The sequence below is a fragment of the Lathamus discolor genome, chromosome 14, assembly GCF_037157495.1.
Source record: "Lathamus discolor isolate bLatDis1 chromosome 14, bLatDis1.hap1, whole genome shotgun sequence".
Taxonomy (NCBI): domain Eukaryota; kingdom Metazoa; phylum Chordata; class Aves; order Psittaciformes; family Psittacidae; genus Lathamus; species Lathamus discolor.
The window spans coordinates 8343164-8355217 of record NC_088897.1 but is presented as its reverse complement, the minus strand read 5'-3'; the positions used below and the strand labels follow the sequence as shown (position 1 = coordinate 8355217).

Sequence of the window (12054 nt, the reverse complement as noted above, 5' to 3'; positions counted from 1 at the left end):
AACTGAGGCACAAGTACGGGAAGCAGCTCTCCCAAAATCACCCGGCCCCACCTGCTCCGTGCAGCAAGCCATACAGCCTTGTGTCTTTGAAATCGCCATAGGCGCCGGAGAGACCGTGGAGAGCAATGAGCTCCAGCAATGGTGAGCACGGGAGAAGCACAAACTGTGTCTGCTTCCCTGTGTCTGCTTCCCTGTGGGCTTTGGCGCTCTGTATCAGACAGGAATCAGCTCTCCAAACACAGCCCTCAGCCTAACTCCTCTTCAACCTCTTTTATGCCACGACATTCCTGGGCTTGATCCCAGAACCTTGTCCTGTGGGGCCCAATGAGCAAAACACCACGAGGGTCCCAAAACAAACCCTGCGAGTGGTGCAGGGACCGCAGGAGGCAGCTGCAGTTCTTCCTCTTACATCCCTGTGTCGGGATGGATCGATGCAGTGTCATCCCTCTGTGATGTAACCGTCCTGATGGTGCTTGAGCCACGGAAAGTGATGTGATTGAGAATCATTATGTAGATTCCTGCAACATCTTTCATCCAAGTGTGCCAAAGCTCTTTACACTCAGTAATTAAGATTCATAAACTGTAAATGGCATAAAAGGTATATGGGGATCTTCTCAGGGCTGAGATGAAGCCAGCTCTTGGGTAGGATGCTGCAGCTGATCGACTCCCTATAGCAACTGCGGTTTCTCTTTCGGTATTACTTTTGTTAACTATGCTCTTTGATACATTTTGGTACCTGTGCCCAGAGGCTGGTTGGAGGATAACGAACTATTATATATGGGGTTTGCATAATGAATGGAATTATTTACTTGGCACAGAACCTAAGAGGCTGGTAATGGACTAAAATATTCAAAAGATGAGTAAATTTGAAAGAATGGGGTGACTCAGGGAACACTAAATTAACATTTTATGTCAAAAGATTGCACCCAGTCCTCTATAAACACTCATAATAACAGGCTGTATAAAGAGAGTCCTGAGAGAACCAGCCTGATTCTCCAGTGCACTGCGTGCAGTTTTCTCTTCATTTCCAGGTAGCTGTGGGTGATTGAAGGGTCTGTTTCACAGATGAAGCTTTAGGTTTCAATTTATATGTTGGGGTTGAAGCAGGATGCAGTGTCTGACCGAGTCCTGATCTGCCAGGCTGTCTTGGATGCAGTTTGTGGTGAAATTCCCATGGGAATCTGTATTCTGGACCTTCTTTCTGACCTTACATATTGATCTTTTTTCTACTGCCAAGCCCTTATACCCAGCTGACGGTGCTCCTCTGGCTGAGCAGTGGCAGAAGCAGGCATGATTCCTAACAGGTTTATTTAGCTATGCATATCTCTTTCAAGCTTGAGCGGACCCTTCCATGCTGGAAAACAAAGTCTTCTGAGGCTGCAAAGTGATATTCCTACTATCAGTAAGGGGAGGCTGTCAGAAACGTGGCCCGCTGGTAACGTGGCTTTGGGGCGGGTATATGGTAGGCATGCCCTGCCGCACTTGAGGAGGAGCAGCTTCTGTGTTGTAATTAATTTTCAAACAGCAGCTCCTTTTCCAAAAAACTCACCCAACCTGTCAAGGTCCTTGGGATAATTCCATTATCTTTGCATCAGATTCTAGATAACTGATGAAACCTCCAGCTAGAAGTGTGTTTGGCATGAGGTACGTTTCCTCCCCTTTTTGGGAACGTGCAGAAGGGTTGACGCTCCAATCCACAGTTAAGTCACTGAGCCTTGGACCCCGGAGATCCGAATTGGAAGTATGCGTAACATCAGCTTCTGGAGGTTTTAACAGAACGAGACAGTTTAATTATCTGAGCAATCACTTGAAATATGACTTCAGGACATAGGTTGGCCAACATCAGAGAAGCTGGGGAACACCTCCCTAAATTAAAATACTCCAAGGATTAAACAGAAGCCTCACTGCCTGGTTTTCTCTCTCCATAGCTAGGAAAATAAACAAACTTTAATATTTCAAAAGCTCTAAGTGGGATGCTCTTGTTTGGACAGAATTAATACAGCAGAACAAGACTGTGCTGATAGCTTGGTGTCTTTGATAATGAATCACAGAGAACTGCTCTGCTCAGTTGTAGCATTCGAAACAACATAAAGGTAACAAATCATGTTACAGGCCATTGCCACTGCTCACACCTTTGGGATGGTCTATTCATTTATTTACATGTATTTGCATGATGTTGGGTTTGTATCTCATTTATAGACTTCTTGCTACTTTGGGAATACAAATAATAGTAACTGTATGACTAGGGGCATTAACAGCCTCAATCTTACTCTGGAATCAATACTAATGTCCACAGTATATAAGGGGTCAAAGATGCCTTTGTACAGAAATTTAATACAATCTTAAAAATCATATATTCTAAACATTGCCATTAGCTTTATTAAAAATTACATAATGTAATTTCAAACACATAATTAGACACTATAGACAGACTTGCAAAATAAGCAATACAAACAGTGATCACTAAGAATCCAAGAATTAGTGGTGGGGGAGAGTGGGAAAGGTGCAGCACATACATATAATGGTGCACAAGAGGATGCTGGGGAAGCTGTAAAATTGAGAAGGCACAACTGATGCCATTACAGGAGGGGTGCTCCCAGACTGCAATCACAGCAGCTGCAATTACTGACTTGTATTTTTATCCTTTTATTTTTTTAATGGGAAAACAAGTGGCTGCATGCACATAGAAAATTCATTACAAGTTTGGATGTGGCTGACCTCAGTCCATTAGCTGTAATGGGAACGGGAGAGTTGGTGCTGGCTTCTCAAATGTGCTGGGGAATCCAAAGAAGGGAATTATCCCACGTCCCAGCCTGGAAGAAAATGAACTGATTTTGTTAAAACACTGTAATCCCTCCTTGTCTCCTTCCACTGAGCCCATGCCCATAGAGGAAGGTTTGTTCCTCTGTGCCTGGTGATAGAGCACAAGTAAGGGGTGAAGGATTTCTGTCTGACTTGCAGTGTCAACATCTAAACCTTGAAGTTTAATACAAGAGAAAATGGGGGGGGGGGGGGGGGGAGAGAGAGAAACCAAAAAGCCTCACCTCATTCTCAACAAAGGTGTTGGTGACTGCTGCTGAGGATCTGTTGGGCAGTGAGCTCCAGTGAAGGGAGCAAACCCCAGTGTCTGTAGCTGCTGCCCACCCCTGCCCTGCTGCAGGCTGCTCCTTACAGGAAGGAAGCCTTTTCTGCAGGGCTTTCGTGCCACTCTGGAATTACTCTGATCTACTGAAAACACCCCGGGATGCTCCTGCCTCCAGTCTGTCCAGCTGGGGCTGCCAGTGCTGTGTGGGACTCACCTCGGATAACCTTCGCGTTCTCCCCAGGTTCTTGGCCGCTGCTGGTGTCATAAATACTTGAATGAAACCAAGTCACAAAATAAATTAGCTTAATCCCGTTTTCCGTAGGTTTCCATGGATGCTCCCCCCTTTTGTTTTTTCCAAATGCCCCGGGGCATGTGAGAAGTGGCGCAGCGCAGGAGAGCAGTCGGGGGCTCTGCGAACCAGGAGAAACCGGGGACGAAGCTGCGTGTGGTTTTGCCCCTGCAAAACTTGCCTGGAAGTTAGAGCACAGCAGGCGCGCACATTTCTAAACGCAAGGAAAAGACAGACTCACACACAGAAGCTCCAGTTAAGCCCCAGCCATTAACGGCAGCATTTTAACCCCGACGTTTTGTCCGCGAATTCAGATGTAAGCGGCGGTTATTGCCATCGCAGCCGCTACCCGCCCGCAGTCTGGGCGCGCACCAGGAGGGGGTGCCAGCCCCCCAGCTCTGCCGTGTTCCCCGGAAAGCCCGGCTCCGAGCCAGCCTTCCCCGAGGGCTGCAATTAAAACACCCCCCCCCACACACACACACCCCAGATCCGAAGGGAAAACTCTGTTGTTTTTGACCAAAAGCTGCCGAAATGCCCTTAACTGTTCCGGCGGTATCGGCAGTAAGTGCCTGCAACCATCCTGAGGACAGCAGGGCAGGATAAATCTATTTTTTGCTATCTTTAGAAAAGGATCCGGCTTTGGTGGAGAGGGGTCTTGGGGGGACAGCGGAGCTTCTGGAGGTGGAGAAATCCCCGTAAGATGTGATAGGCAGAAGCATGAGATACCGAGTGATGCTGCGAAGCGACCGGGAGGTTTAGCGGCAATAAAACCTGGCAGACACGTGAAGTTTCAGGATGACTGTTGTAAAAATGCAGCTGCGCTGGGAGGCGCAGCTTTGGTACCTAAAGTAAGTCCAAACCTCCGGGCAGCCGTTCCGCCTCGCTCTCCGCTCTGCCTTTAACGCTTGAAAACCTGCGGGATTAAAGGACGGAATTAATAGTGCTCAAGCAGGCAGACCCCGAGTGAGAAACCCCGCAGCGAGGGGCCGGGGTCAGGGCGCATCTCCTCGGGCCGTGAGCGCCTTCCCGACCGGGCCCCGGTGACAGCCGAGACATTGCCACAATCCCGAATCCCGCACGCGTGCCCCTGCCCGGGGGCCGCAGCACCGCATCCGCGAGCGGCGGGGTGGGGGTTACCAGCATTAGCGATGCCGGCGGAGTAAAATCGCTGTAAAGAGGGGGCCGTGCCGCAGCTGGGGTGACAGCGGGAGAGCGCCCAGGTCGTGTGCGCAGGGGAGGGTGTCCCCGGCCCCCCCCCCGCCCCGTCCCCGCCCGCCGCGGGTGTCGCAACCGCGCCCGGCCTCAGCCGCGCCCCGCGGGGAGGGGAACGGGGGCGGCGCGCAGGGGGCGCGGGCAGCTCCGCCGGCCCCGCGCCCGGCCCCGCCGGCCGCCCCGCGCCGCGGCGGCTGCGCGGCCGCGCTGCGGCGGCGCCGATGCTGTCGGTGCCGGTGGCGGGCGCGGCGCGGGGCGCGGGCTCCCTGCCCCGCCGGCGCACCATGTGCAGCGGCGTCGGCTGCTTCTGGGCGCTGCTCTCCGCCGGCCTCCTGGCTGCCTGCGCCGCCGCCTTCCTCTCCCCGGCCTGGCTCCTGCCGCCCGGCCGCGCCGCCGCCGGCTTTGGCTTGCTCTGGCGCTGCACCGGGCCGCCCCGCAGCTGTCACGGCTCCGCCGGTCCCGGCGGCTTCGGAGACATCCCCTCCGGCTCCTGGCAGGTGAGCGCCCCCGCGCCGCGGCGGCCCCTCCCCGGCGCCCTCTCGACATCTCCCACCCTCCCTCGCATTGCCGCTCGCCTCCTCACCTCCCCGGCATCCCCCCTGCCTGCCTCGGGCTCCCTGCCGTCACTCCATAAGCTCCCGGTAGTCCTCCGACCTGCTCTGGGCTCTCTGGCACCCCGTCTCTCTGTCATCCTTCCCGCGTCTCCCCTGACCTGCCCCAGGCTCTCCAGGATCTCTCCGTCCTCCTCACCTCCTTAAGTCTCTGTGTCATCACCTCAGCATCCCCTGTTCTGTGGTAGGCTCCCCAGCATCCCCTCATTCTGTCCCTCAGACCTGCCCCAGACATCCCTGACCATCCTGAGCATCCTCTGCATCCCCCGTGCTGCCCCTGAGCATCCCTTTCATCCCTCATTCTGCCTCCAAGCATCCCTTTCATCCCCTGCATCCCCTCCAGATCCCCTGAGCATCCGCACAGCACGCCTTGGTTGTCCTGTGATCGCTGTGAGGCCACATCCCTCTTCAGGGTGCTTGGCCATGCTTGGGGTGCTGCATGGAAACCTCCTGGGCACATGTGCATTGATGTGGTGACCACTGCAGCCCAAGTGTGGCTGCGGTCCACCTCCAGCCATGACCCCGCAGGTCTGACCCGGCCATGCTGCCCGGCTGGGACCTCAGATCCCTATGATCTGAGTGGGTGTCCAGGAGGGAGTCGGGAAGAAAGCAGGAGAGGTTGATGTTCCCAGGTGTGGCAGTGAGCATCATTCGGTGCCTGGGTTGGTTAAGCAGGAAGGAGTGGGGATGTGGCTGAAACTGCTGCCCCTGGGACATGTGGATCCAGAAACGGAGCCTGGACTTGGGGCATTCTGGCTGTTGCCCTGCCGGGGTGGTGCCCTTGAGAGGTTTTGGGAGGGGAGGAGGCCAAGGCCTCCCTTGCTTTGTGGAGCCTGGGGTTGCTGTGGTGTCCTGAGGTGACAAAGAGCTGCCTGTCCCCGCTGGGTGTGCACAGGGACCACATGAAGTCCAGCCCGGCATCGCGCAGCACACGTGCCCCTGCCTTTCCTCCTCCCGTCTCCTTTCTTTTTATTCTTAGCTTCTTACCCTGAGGTTGTGAATGTGATTTCACTGTCACTGCTCAAAAGACATGAGCTTTGACTTGATCTGGGTCGCTACGTTGCAGAAACCCCCAAACGAGGGCTAAGTCCCTGAGAGCTCGTGGCTGTGCCTGGCACAATGGTGTCAGGAGTTGAATTTCTCTGCCTGCCATGGAGCTGCGCTGTTATCTCTCCCAGGACTCAGGACACCACGTCTGCATGTGATTACTTACATCCCGTCATGGTCCTTAAAATTGTCATTAAAGACAAATATTGTGAATTGCAAAGAAAAGAACTGGCTGCACACAATCCTTCCTGTTTATATAAAAACGTGCACAAGTGCTGTCGTTTCCGTAAGCTGGCCTTTGTTCAGATGTTTTTGCAAATGTAATGCAGCTAAACACTTCCAAGTAATAACAAACTTTAAAGATAAGAATGAAGCTCAGCAGTGACTCATTTGAACAAGCTTCAGCTACACACAGCCTCAGCCAGCTAACAGCCTCTGAAAACACTTCAGATCCAGAGCACAGTGTAAAGCAGAGCCTCTGAGCTCCCGAGCTTGGGCTGTTGTAGGGATGAATATTATGGTGCCAACTGGAGTTTACAGGGGATTTTGGTGACACATCCTCATCACCTTTATTAATGCCACCCAAATAATTAATGAACAACAAACAGCGCAGTCTCCTTCAGGGAAAAGCACTCCCTGACCAGCTTTCTGCCGTGATGAGGATGAGAAGACCTGTTGTGATGGTTATTTGATGGGGTGAAATATAATAAAACAGCCCTGACAGCTTTGCTAAGGCAGGCAGCAGCTTTTGCTTTCCCGCATGAGCAGCCCTCGGAACCTGCATGCCTCAGTGCTCTGGGCAGGCAGAGCTGAGTGGTGTGAGCCCTGTCCACAAGCTCAAGCAAGAGATTCTCCTTTTTGGAGAGATGGGGAAATTGTGGCTCTTTTTTCTCTGCTTACAGAACTTGTGACATTTCCAGTCTTTCAAGCAGTCTTGGGGGTAGCTCTTTCTTTAAGTGAAAGCCGTGAGCCTAATGTGGACAGGAATCTAGGAGCTTTTGGAAACAGCCACCAGCTTTTTGCTAGAGAAGCGGAGGCTAGTGAGAAGGGAATGAAGCTGTGGTTGGAGGGGGGCAAAGGAAGCAAAAGCTGACATGAGCTCAGGAGCTCTTCAGGCTTGAAACTGGTGGCACATCTGGGGGGATGCTGACAGCATACCTGGAGAGGATGCTGAGAGCACATCTGGGGAGGATGCTGACAGCATACCTGGAGAGGATGCTGAGAGCACATCTGGGGAGGATGCTGACAGCATACCTGGAGAGGATGCTGAGAGCACATCTGGGGAGGATGCTAACAGCATACCTGGGGAAGATGTCCACCTGCAGCACACAGGGAGGGGGTGGGAGCAGCCAGCAAACAGGGTGTCGATTCCCAGGGAACCGTGTTCTTTTTGTTTCCTGCAAACGTGCCTGTTTACCGTGTTTTCAGTGTTTCCCTGTTCAAATGCGCTGAAGGGGTGGGGGAGCATTCAGTCCTGCAAATGATCATTAATGCCAATTGTGTGTTTGCACTTGGGGGATTATGTTAATCATGCTACAAATGATGCTCTGAGTCATGTCTAGAGGTTAATTAACATGCCTTTCTTCTCTTAAGAGGGCCTTCATGTCTGCTTAGTTGCTGGCTTTTTTTCTGCTTCCTTTCATAATTACTTTGCAGCTCTCTAATATCATGGGTACCTTTAATTTAACCCTGCCACTGCTTAGGTTGCTGAGGCTTTGCACCGTGCTCAGCATCGTGATGGTTATTTGATGGAGTGGAATACAATAAAATATCCCTGACATCTGGAGATGTTGTAGCCAGACTGAGACCTTGCAAGAGCGGAGGAAAACTGGAGAGGGTCTGGCTGGAGCCAGGTGAGGAGAGAGGATGGTGGTGGTGATATTGCCCAGAGGCCAGAGCCCATTTATTAACGAAGCTCTTACACTGACAATTCATGGGAAAGGAGGATCCATTGTGGGAGGACTTGGAGCTGAAAGGGCTGGAGAGGGGCATTCTGAGGGGTGCAGGCGCTGTACAGAGAAGAAATGGCTCCTGGGAGGCCAACTGATAGAGCTGGGTGAAGCAGGTGAGCTTTTGAACTCTGAGATGCTTCACTGCATCTTGCTACTTCTCTATTTTTGGTGCTAGATCACTGTGTGAGTGCAAAATAGTGCTTTATCCTGCGCTAATTTATTTTTGCTTTCAGTGGGAGCATTTGGCTCATGGGTTCCTGTCTCAGTGCTGCACTTCGGAAGCTAGTGCTGCTTCATTTCAAATTTCTATTTTTATTTTTCCAGATAGTCTCCAATTATTTTCAGGCTTTGCCAAGCATATAATCTAAAATAACAAAGAAGCTGATCCGCCCATGATGTTCAGGATAAAACCACATGGACCGTTTGCCTATGAAGCCAGCGATGCTCTGCTGGAGCAGAGCACAAAATAATCCATTCAGGACATGGGGGAAGGCTTTGCATGGCTCCAGGAGTTCCCTGAGTAGGTCTTTCCTGGGTTTTTGTCCATAGCGGGACTTGAGAAGATTGAGCAAAGCTTAATGACAGTAAACCTGCTTACCCTGCTGAAAGGTTTCATAAACCTCCATTGATGGCTTCTCACCGTGTCAGTTCAGTGCTGGGTTCCTGACATAATCTGAGGTTTGCCCAGTGGGGACAGGTTTGCGGAGCTATGCAGCAGCCTTGTTCCCAGTGAAAAGCACACGGGATGCTCCTGGAGATGGGAAGATACTTGGAAAATCCATAATTTCTAGCATAGGCTCTGGCACAAGGGAGAGCTGAGTAGTTTGTGAGTGCAGTGTCACTTAAGCAGGGAGCCATGTGTGAGACTGGCTCTTGGGCAGTTTGCTCTATCTCTGGGGGCTGTGCATCAGGCCAGCATGTTAATTTGGGATTATCAGGAAATCAACTTTTAGCTCCTCATCCTAAGAACTTCCCAAGAGAGCAGATCCTTCACAGCTTACTCTGTATACCAGACAGTTTGATTTTTAATTGCACTTATACAGCCTTGGCAAGAGGTGTAAGTGCTCAGCAATTCCTTGAAATCACCATCTTTAGGCATATTACCTTGCAGTAGACTAGCTCCCTTCACTAGCCACCCAGAGGTTTTTGACCTACATTAACAGAACAGAAAATACCTGGTGTTGGGGAAACCTCTTAATTCCTGGTCTCTGTCCCATGCTTCAGTGCCCACACAGCAAACTATGACCAGGACTCACTGACCACTGAACTGTTCACCATTAAGCTGGGCTGAAATGGGTGCTGATGCAGGACCAGCTTATGGGCGGGCCACGGAAGATCAAGTTGATTGAAAATACAGACTGCTCTCAGCATTATTTCTATAAACTCTCTTCTCAAGGGGAGATGGAAGCTGCTTTGCTTAAACAAAGGTGTGGAGAGGAGGATATTGGCCACAGTGTTGCTGCTTGAGCGGCAGGGCCAGGGGCTGGGCAGCAGCCAGGGCTTGGCTGTGTCTGCTCATGACAGTGATGACCAGTTCATGCTGGGTCACCTGCCCACAAATCTGCTTAACAAACAGTGAGTCCTGAACCCTCCATCCTGGGAAAGGCCTTGCCCCTTGTGGGGCTCAGAGTCTGGCACATGGTGGCAAGGACATGGCAGGGATATTTTGATGGTGGAACATTTCCTCCATCCTCTTGAGACTGCAAATCCCACTTCCTTTGGGCTCCTCTCCACTGGCTTTGTAAGGAAAAGCCAGATGGGAGAATTTTGTGACCTGTGGGGTGATCCCCAGCAAAAGACAATGAGCCCAGCTTTGCTGCCAGTGCTGGGAAAGGGCTTATCCCAAGGAAGGATAATAGTAGAGTGCGGGTAAGAAGGTCTGATCTGGTACCCAGCAACAGCAACAGCACACTGCTTGCTGCCTAATTAAAATTTCATTAAGTTGGTTTGAATCCCTTGATGGAGGTCACAGGCACACCATTGATGTGCTAATGTCTTACTTTTTCCCTTTCTTTTCCTCTTTCACCACTATCCATCATCCTCTTAGATAAAGCAGTACCATTAGGAGCTGCTTTCCAGTGTCCCCAGATGCAGCAGCACTGGAAGAAAGACAGCCATAATTAATCAGACATATTATCTGTTTCTCATATTCTTCCTAATTAAAAAAGACCCCATTTTTTTTTTCCCCTTGAATCATTTTGGGCATTAACCCCTCTGGTGTTTGTGTTGAATGCCCTGGTTGGCTTGGAAGTGGGCAAGTTACCTGGAAGGTCAGGACTGGCTGAGCTGTGACCAGTGGGGGGGGTTGCTGGATTTTGTGTGCGAGCAGCTAAATCTGGGCTGGGGAGAGGTACCTCCCTGTGTGTGCTGTGGTGCTGGCAGGTACCCATCAACCAAATCCTTCATTTGAAGGGGAAGAAATGAAGACTGGAGCCACCTCCCCAGCAGCATCATGCCTGCGGCTCCACATTACTGCTGGGCTGGTTTGGGGAGGTTGGATGCATTCCCACTGGATGACTCTGAGCATTTCCCAGTGCTGTTGGGCAGGGGACAGCATGTGCTTGGGAGCAGGATGGAGAAGGAAGATCAAATAGGAAGGAGAAAGCTCTCAGATGGCACTGAAAGGAAGGTAATTGCTGAGGAGGAGAAGATGAGGACGTGTTGGATCCTCTTCCTGGCCATTGCTTTAATGCCGACCAGATGGCGGATGTTTGTTTCTGTGACTTGTGTGGGGGAAATATGAACAAGCTGCGAGGCTCGATTCACCCACCCCTGTGCACACAGCATCTCCTGCAGAGGCAGGAGATGCCTTGCTTGTGTCCAGGTGGATATTCCTGGGTTTTACTCACCTTTGTCCAAGGACAAGGCACTACTGTTCTGGGTGCAGGGCAGTCTCATCCAGCGTCAAACTTACCAGAAGGCATGGGAGGAGCGAAGGACCTCACAGCCACGTGGTGCTGGTACCAGCAACTTGCAGGGGAGCTCAGAGACCTTGCTGGGTGCTGACGTGGATGGAAGGCAGCTTTGCTGCTCCAGTGCTGCTGCTGCCCTGCAGATAGATACCAGTCTGAGTATTTGCACTGATCCTTTTCAGCTCTCTTTATTTGCCCTCCAACAGGCAGTGGTGACAGTTTCTCCTTTACCAGCAGCCATGCAGCGGAGCCAGACTCAGCTGCCAACATCTGCATCTGCTTCCCAGCATCAACCCCTGGTGTGGCCTCCTGGGTCCTTGCCAGCATAGCTGCAAACCCCAAAGGCCAGGTTCCCACTCAGCACCGAAATCTAGCACCAATTTCTTTTCTATCAATGTTAAACCCCCTGTTTTCCATTCCGTTTCTGCCTTTCCAGGTACAGCACCATCCAGTTTAACCCCAAAAGATATTCCCTAATGAATATTTAGTCACACAGAGCTCTGATGAGAAGGGACTGCATGTAAAAAACAAAAAAAGTAGAAAATAGTTTGATTACTTTTGCGCCCTCTTCTCTTAGAGTTGATTTTACAGCCAGTTTTTTCCCCTGTTTAGTCAGGGTTTCTCAGACCTTTTCTGCCTCAACAGATAGCCCAGAAAGCCAAATACGCTCTGACTTTCACTATTTTTTATTTTTACTTAGCCCATGGCTTTATTTCCTAATGATTTAGGGTATTTACTTTCTGCTCCCATTTGCAAAGATGCTTAAGCACTTGAGCGGGGCTGAAATACACAAGCAGTCTGTAACCTTGCCCTCAGCCTACTGTTCTGTGTACCATGGTGCCCATCCAGGATGGCAGTGATGGCAGGAGCTTTGCCAACTTGGTTTATCTCTGCCAAGCCAAACACCAGGTACCTTTTCTCAGCTCTAACTCACTGGACCAGGCAG

The 12054-nt window shown here is 51.2% G+C and overlaps 1 protein-coding gene and 1 long non-coding RNA gene across 3 annotated transcripts in view; one reads left to right on the top strand and one right to left on the bottom strand.

The window, feature by feature from the left end:
- Positions 1 to 2354: 2354 nt before the first annotated feature.
- LOC136021934 (uncharacterized) lies at positions 2355 to 3313 on the bottom strand. Of its 2 annotated transcripts, none has more exons than XR_010615943.1 (2): positions 3300 to 3313; positions 2355 to 2813 (listed from the first exon to the last, which is right to left on the bottom strand). It is a non-coding gene; the product is annotated as an uncharacterized LOC136021934 (long non-coding RNA). The 2 variants fall into 2 exon arrangements; XR_010615944.1 differs by having other exon boundaries at positions 3045 to 3307.
- A 1480-nt stretch (positions 3314 to 4793) lies between these two features.
- Positions 4794 to 12054, top strand: part of LHFPL7 (LHFPL tetraspan subfamily member 7) — a 62419-nt gene continuing 55158 nt past the window's right edge. Inside the window, exon 1 of the mRNA XM_065694640.1 lies at positions 4794 to 5083. Within this exon, the coding sequence (XP_065550712.1) occupies positions 4808 to 5083 (276 nt within the window). The 5' untranslated portion in view covers positions 4794 to 4807. The remainder of the gene's footprint in view (positions 5084 to 12054) is intronic.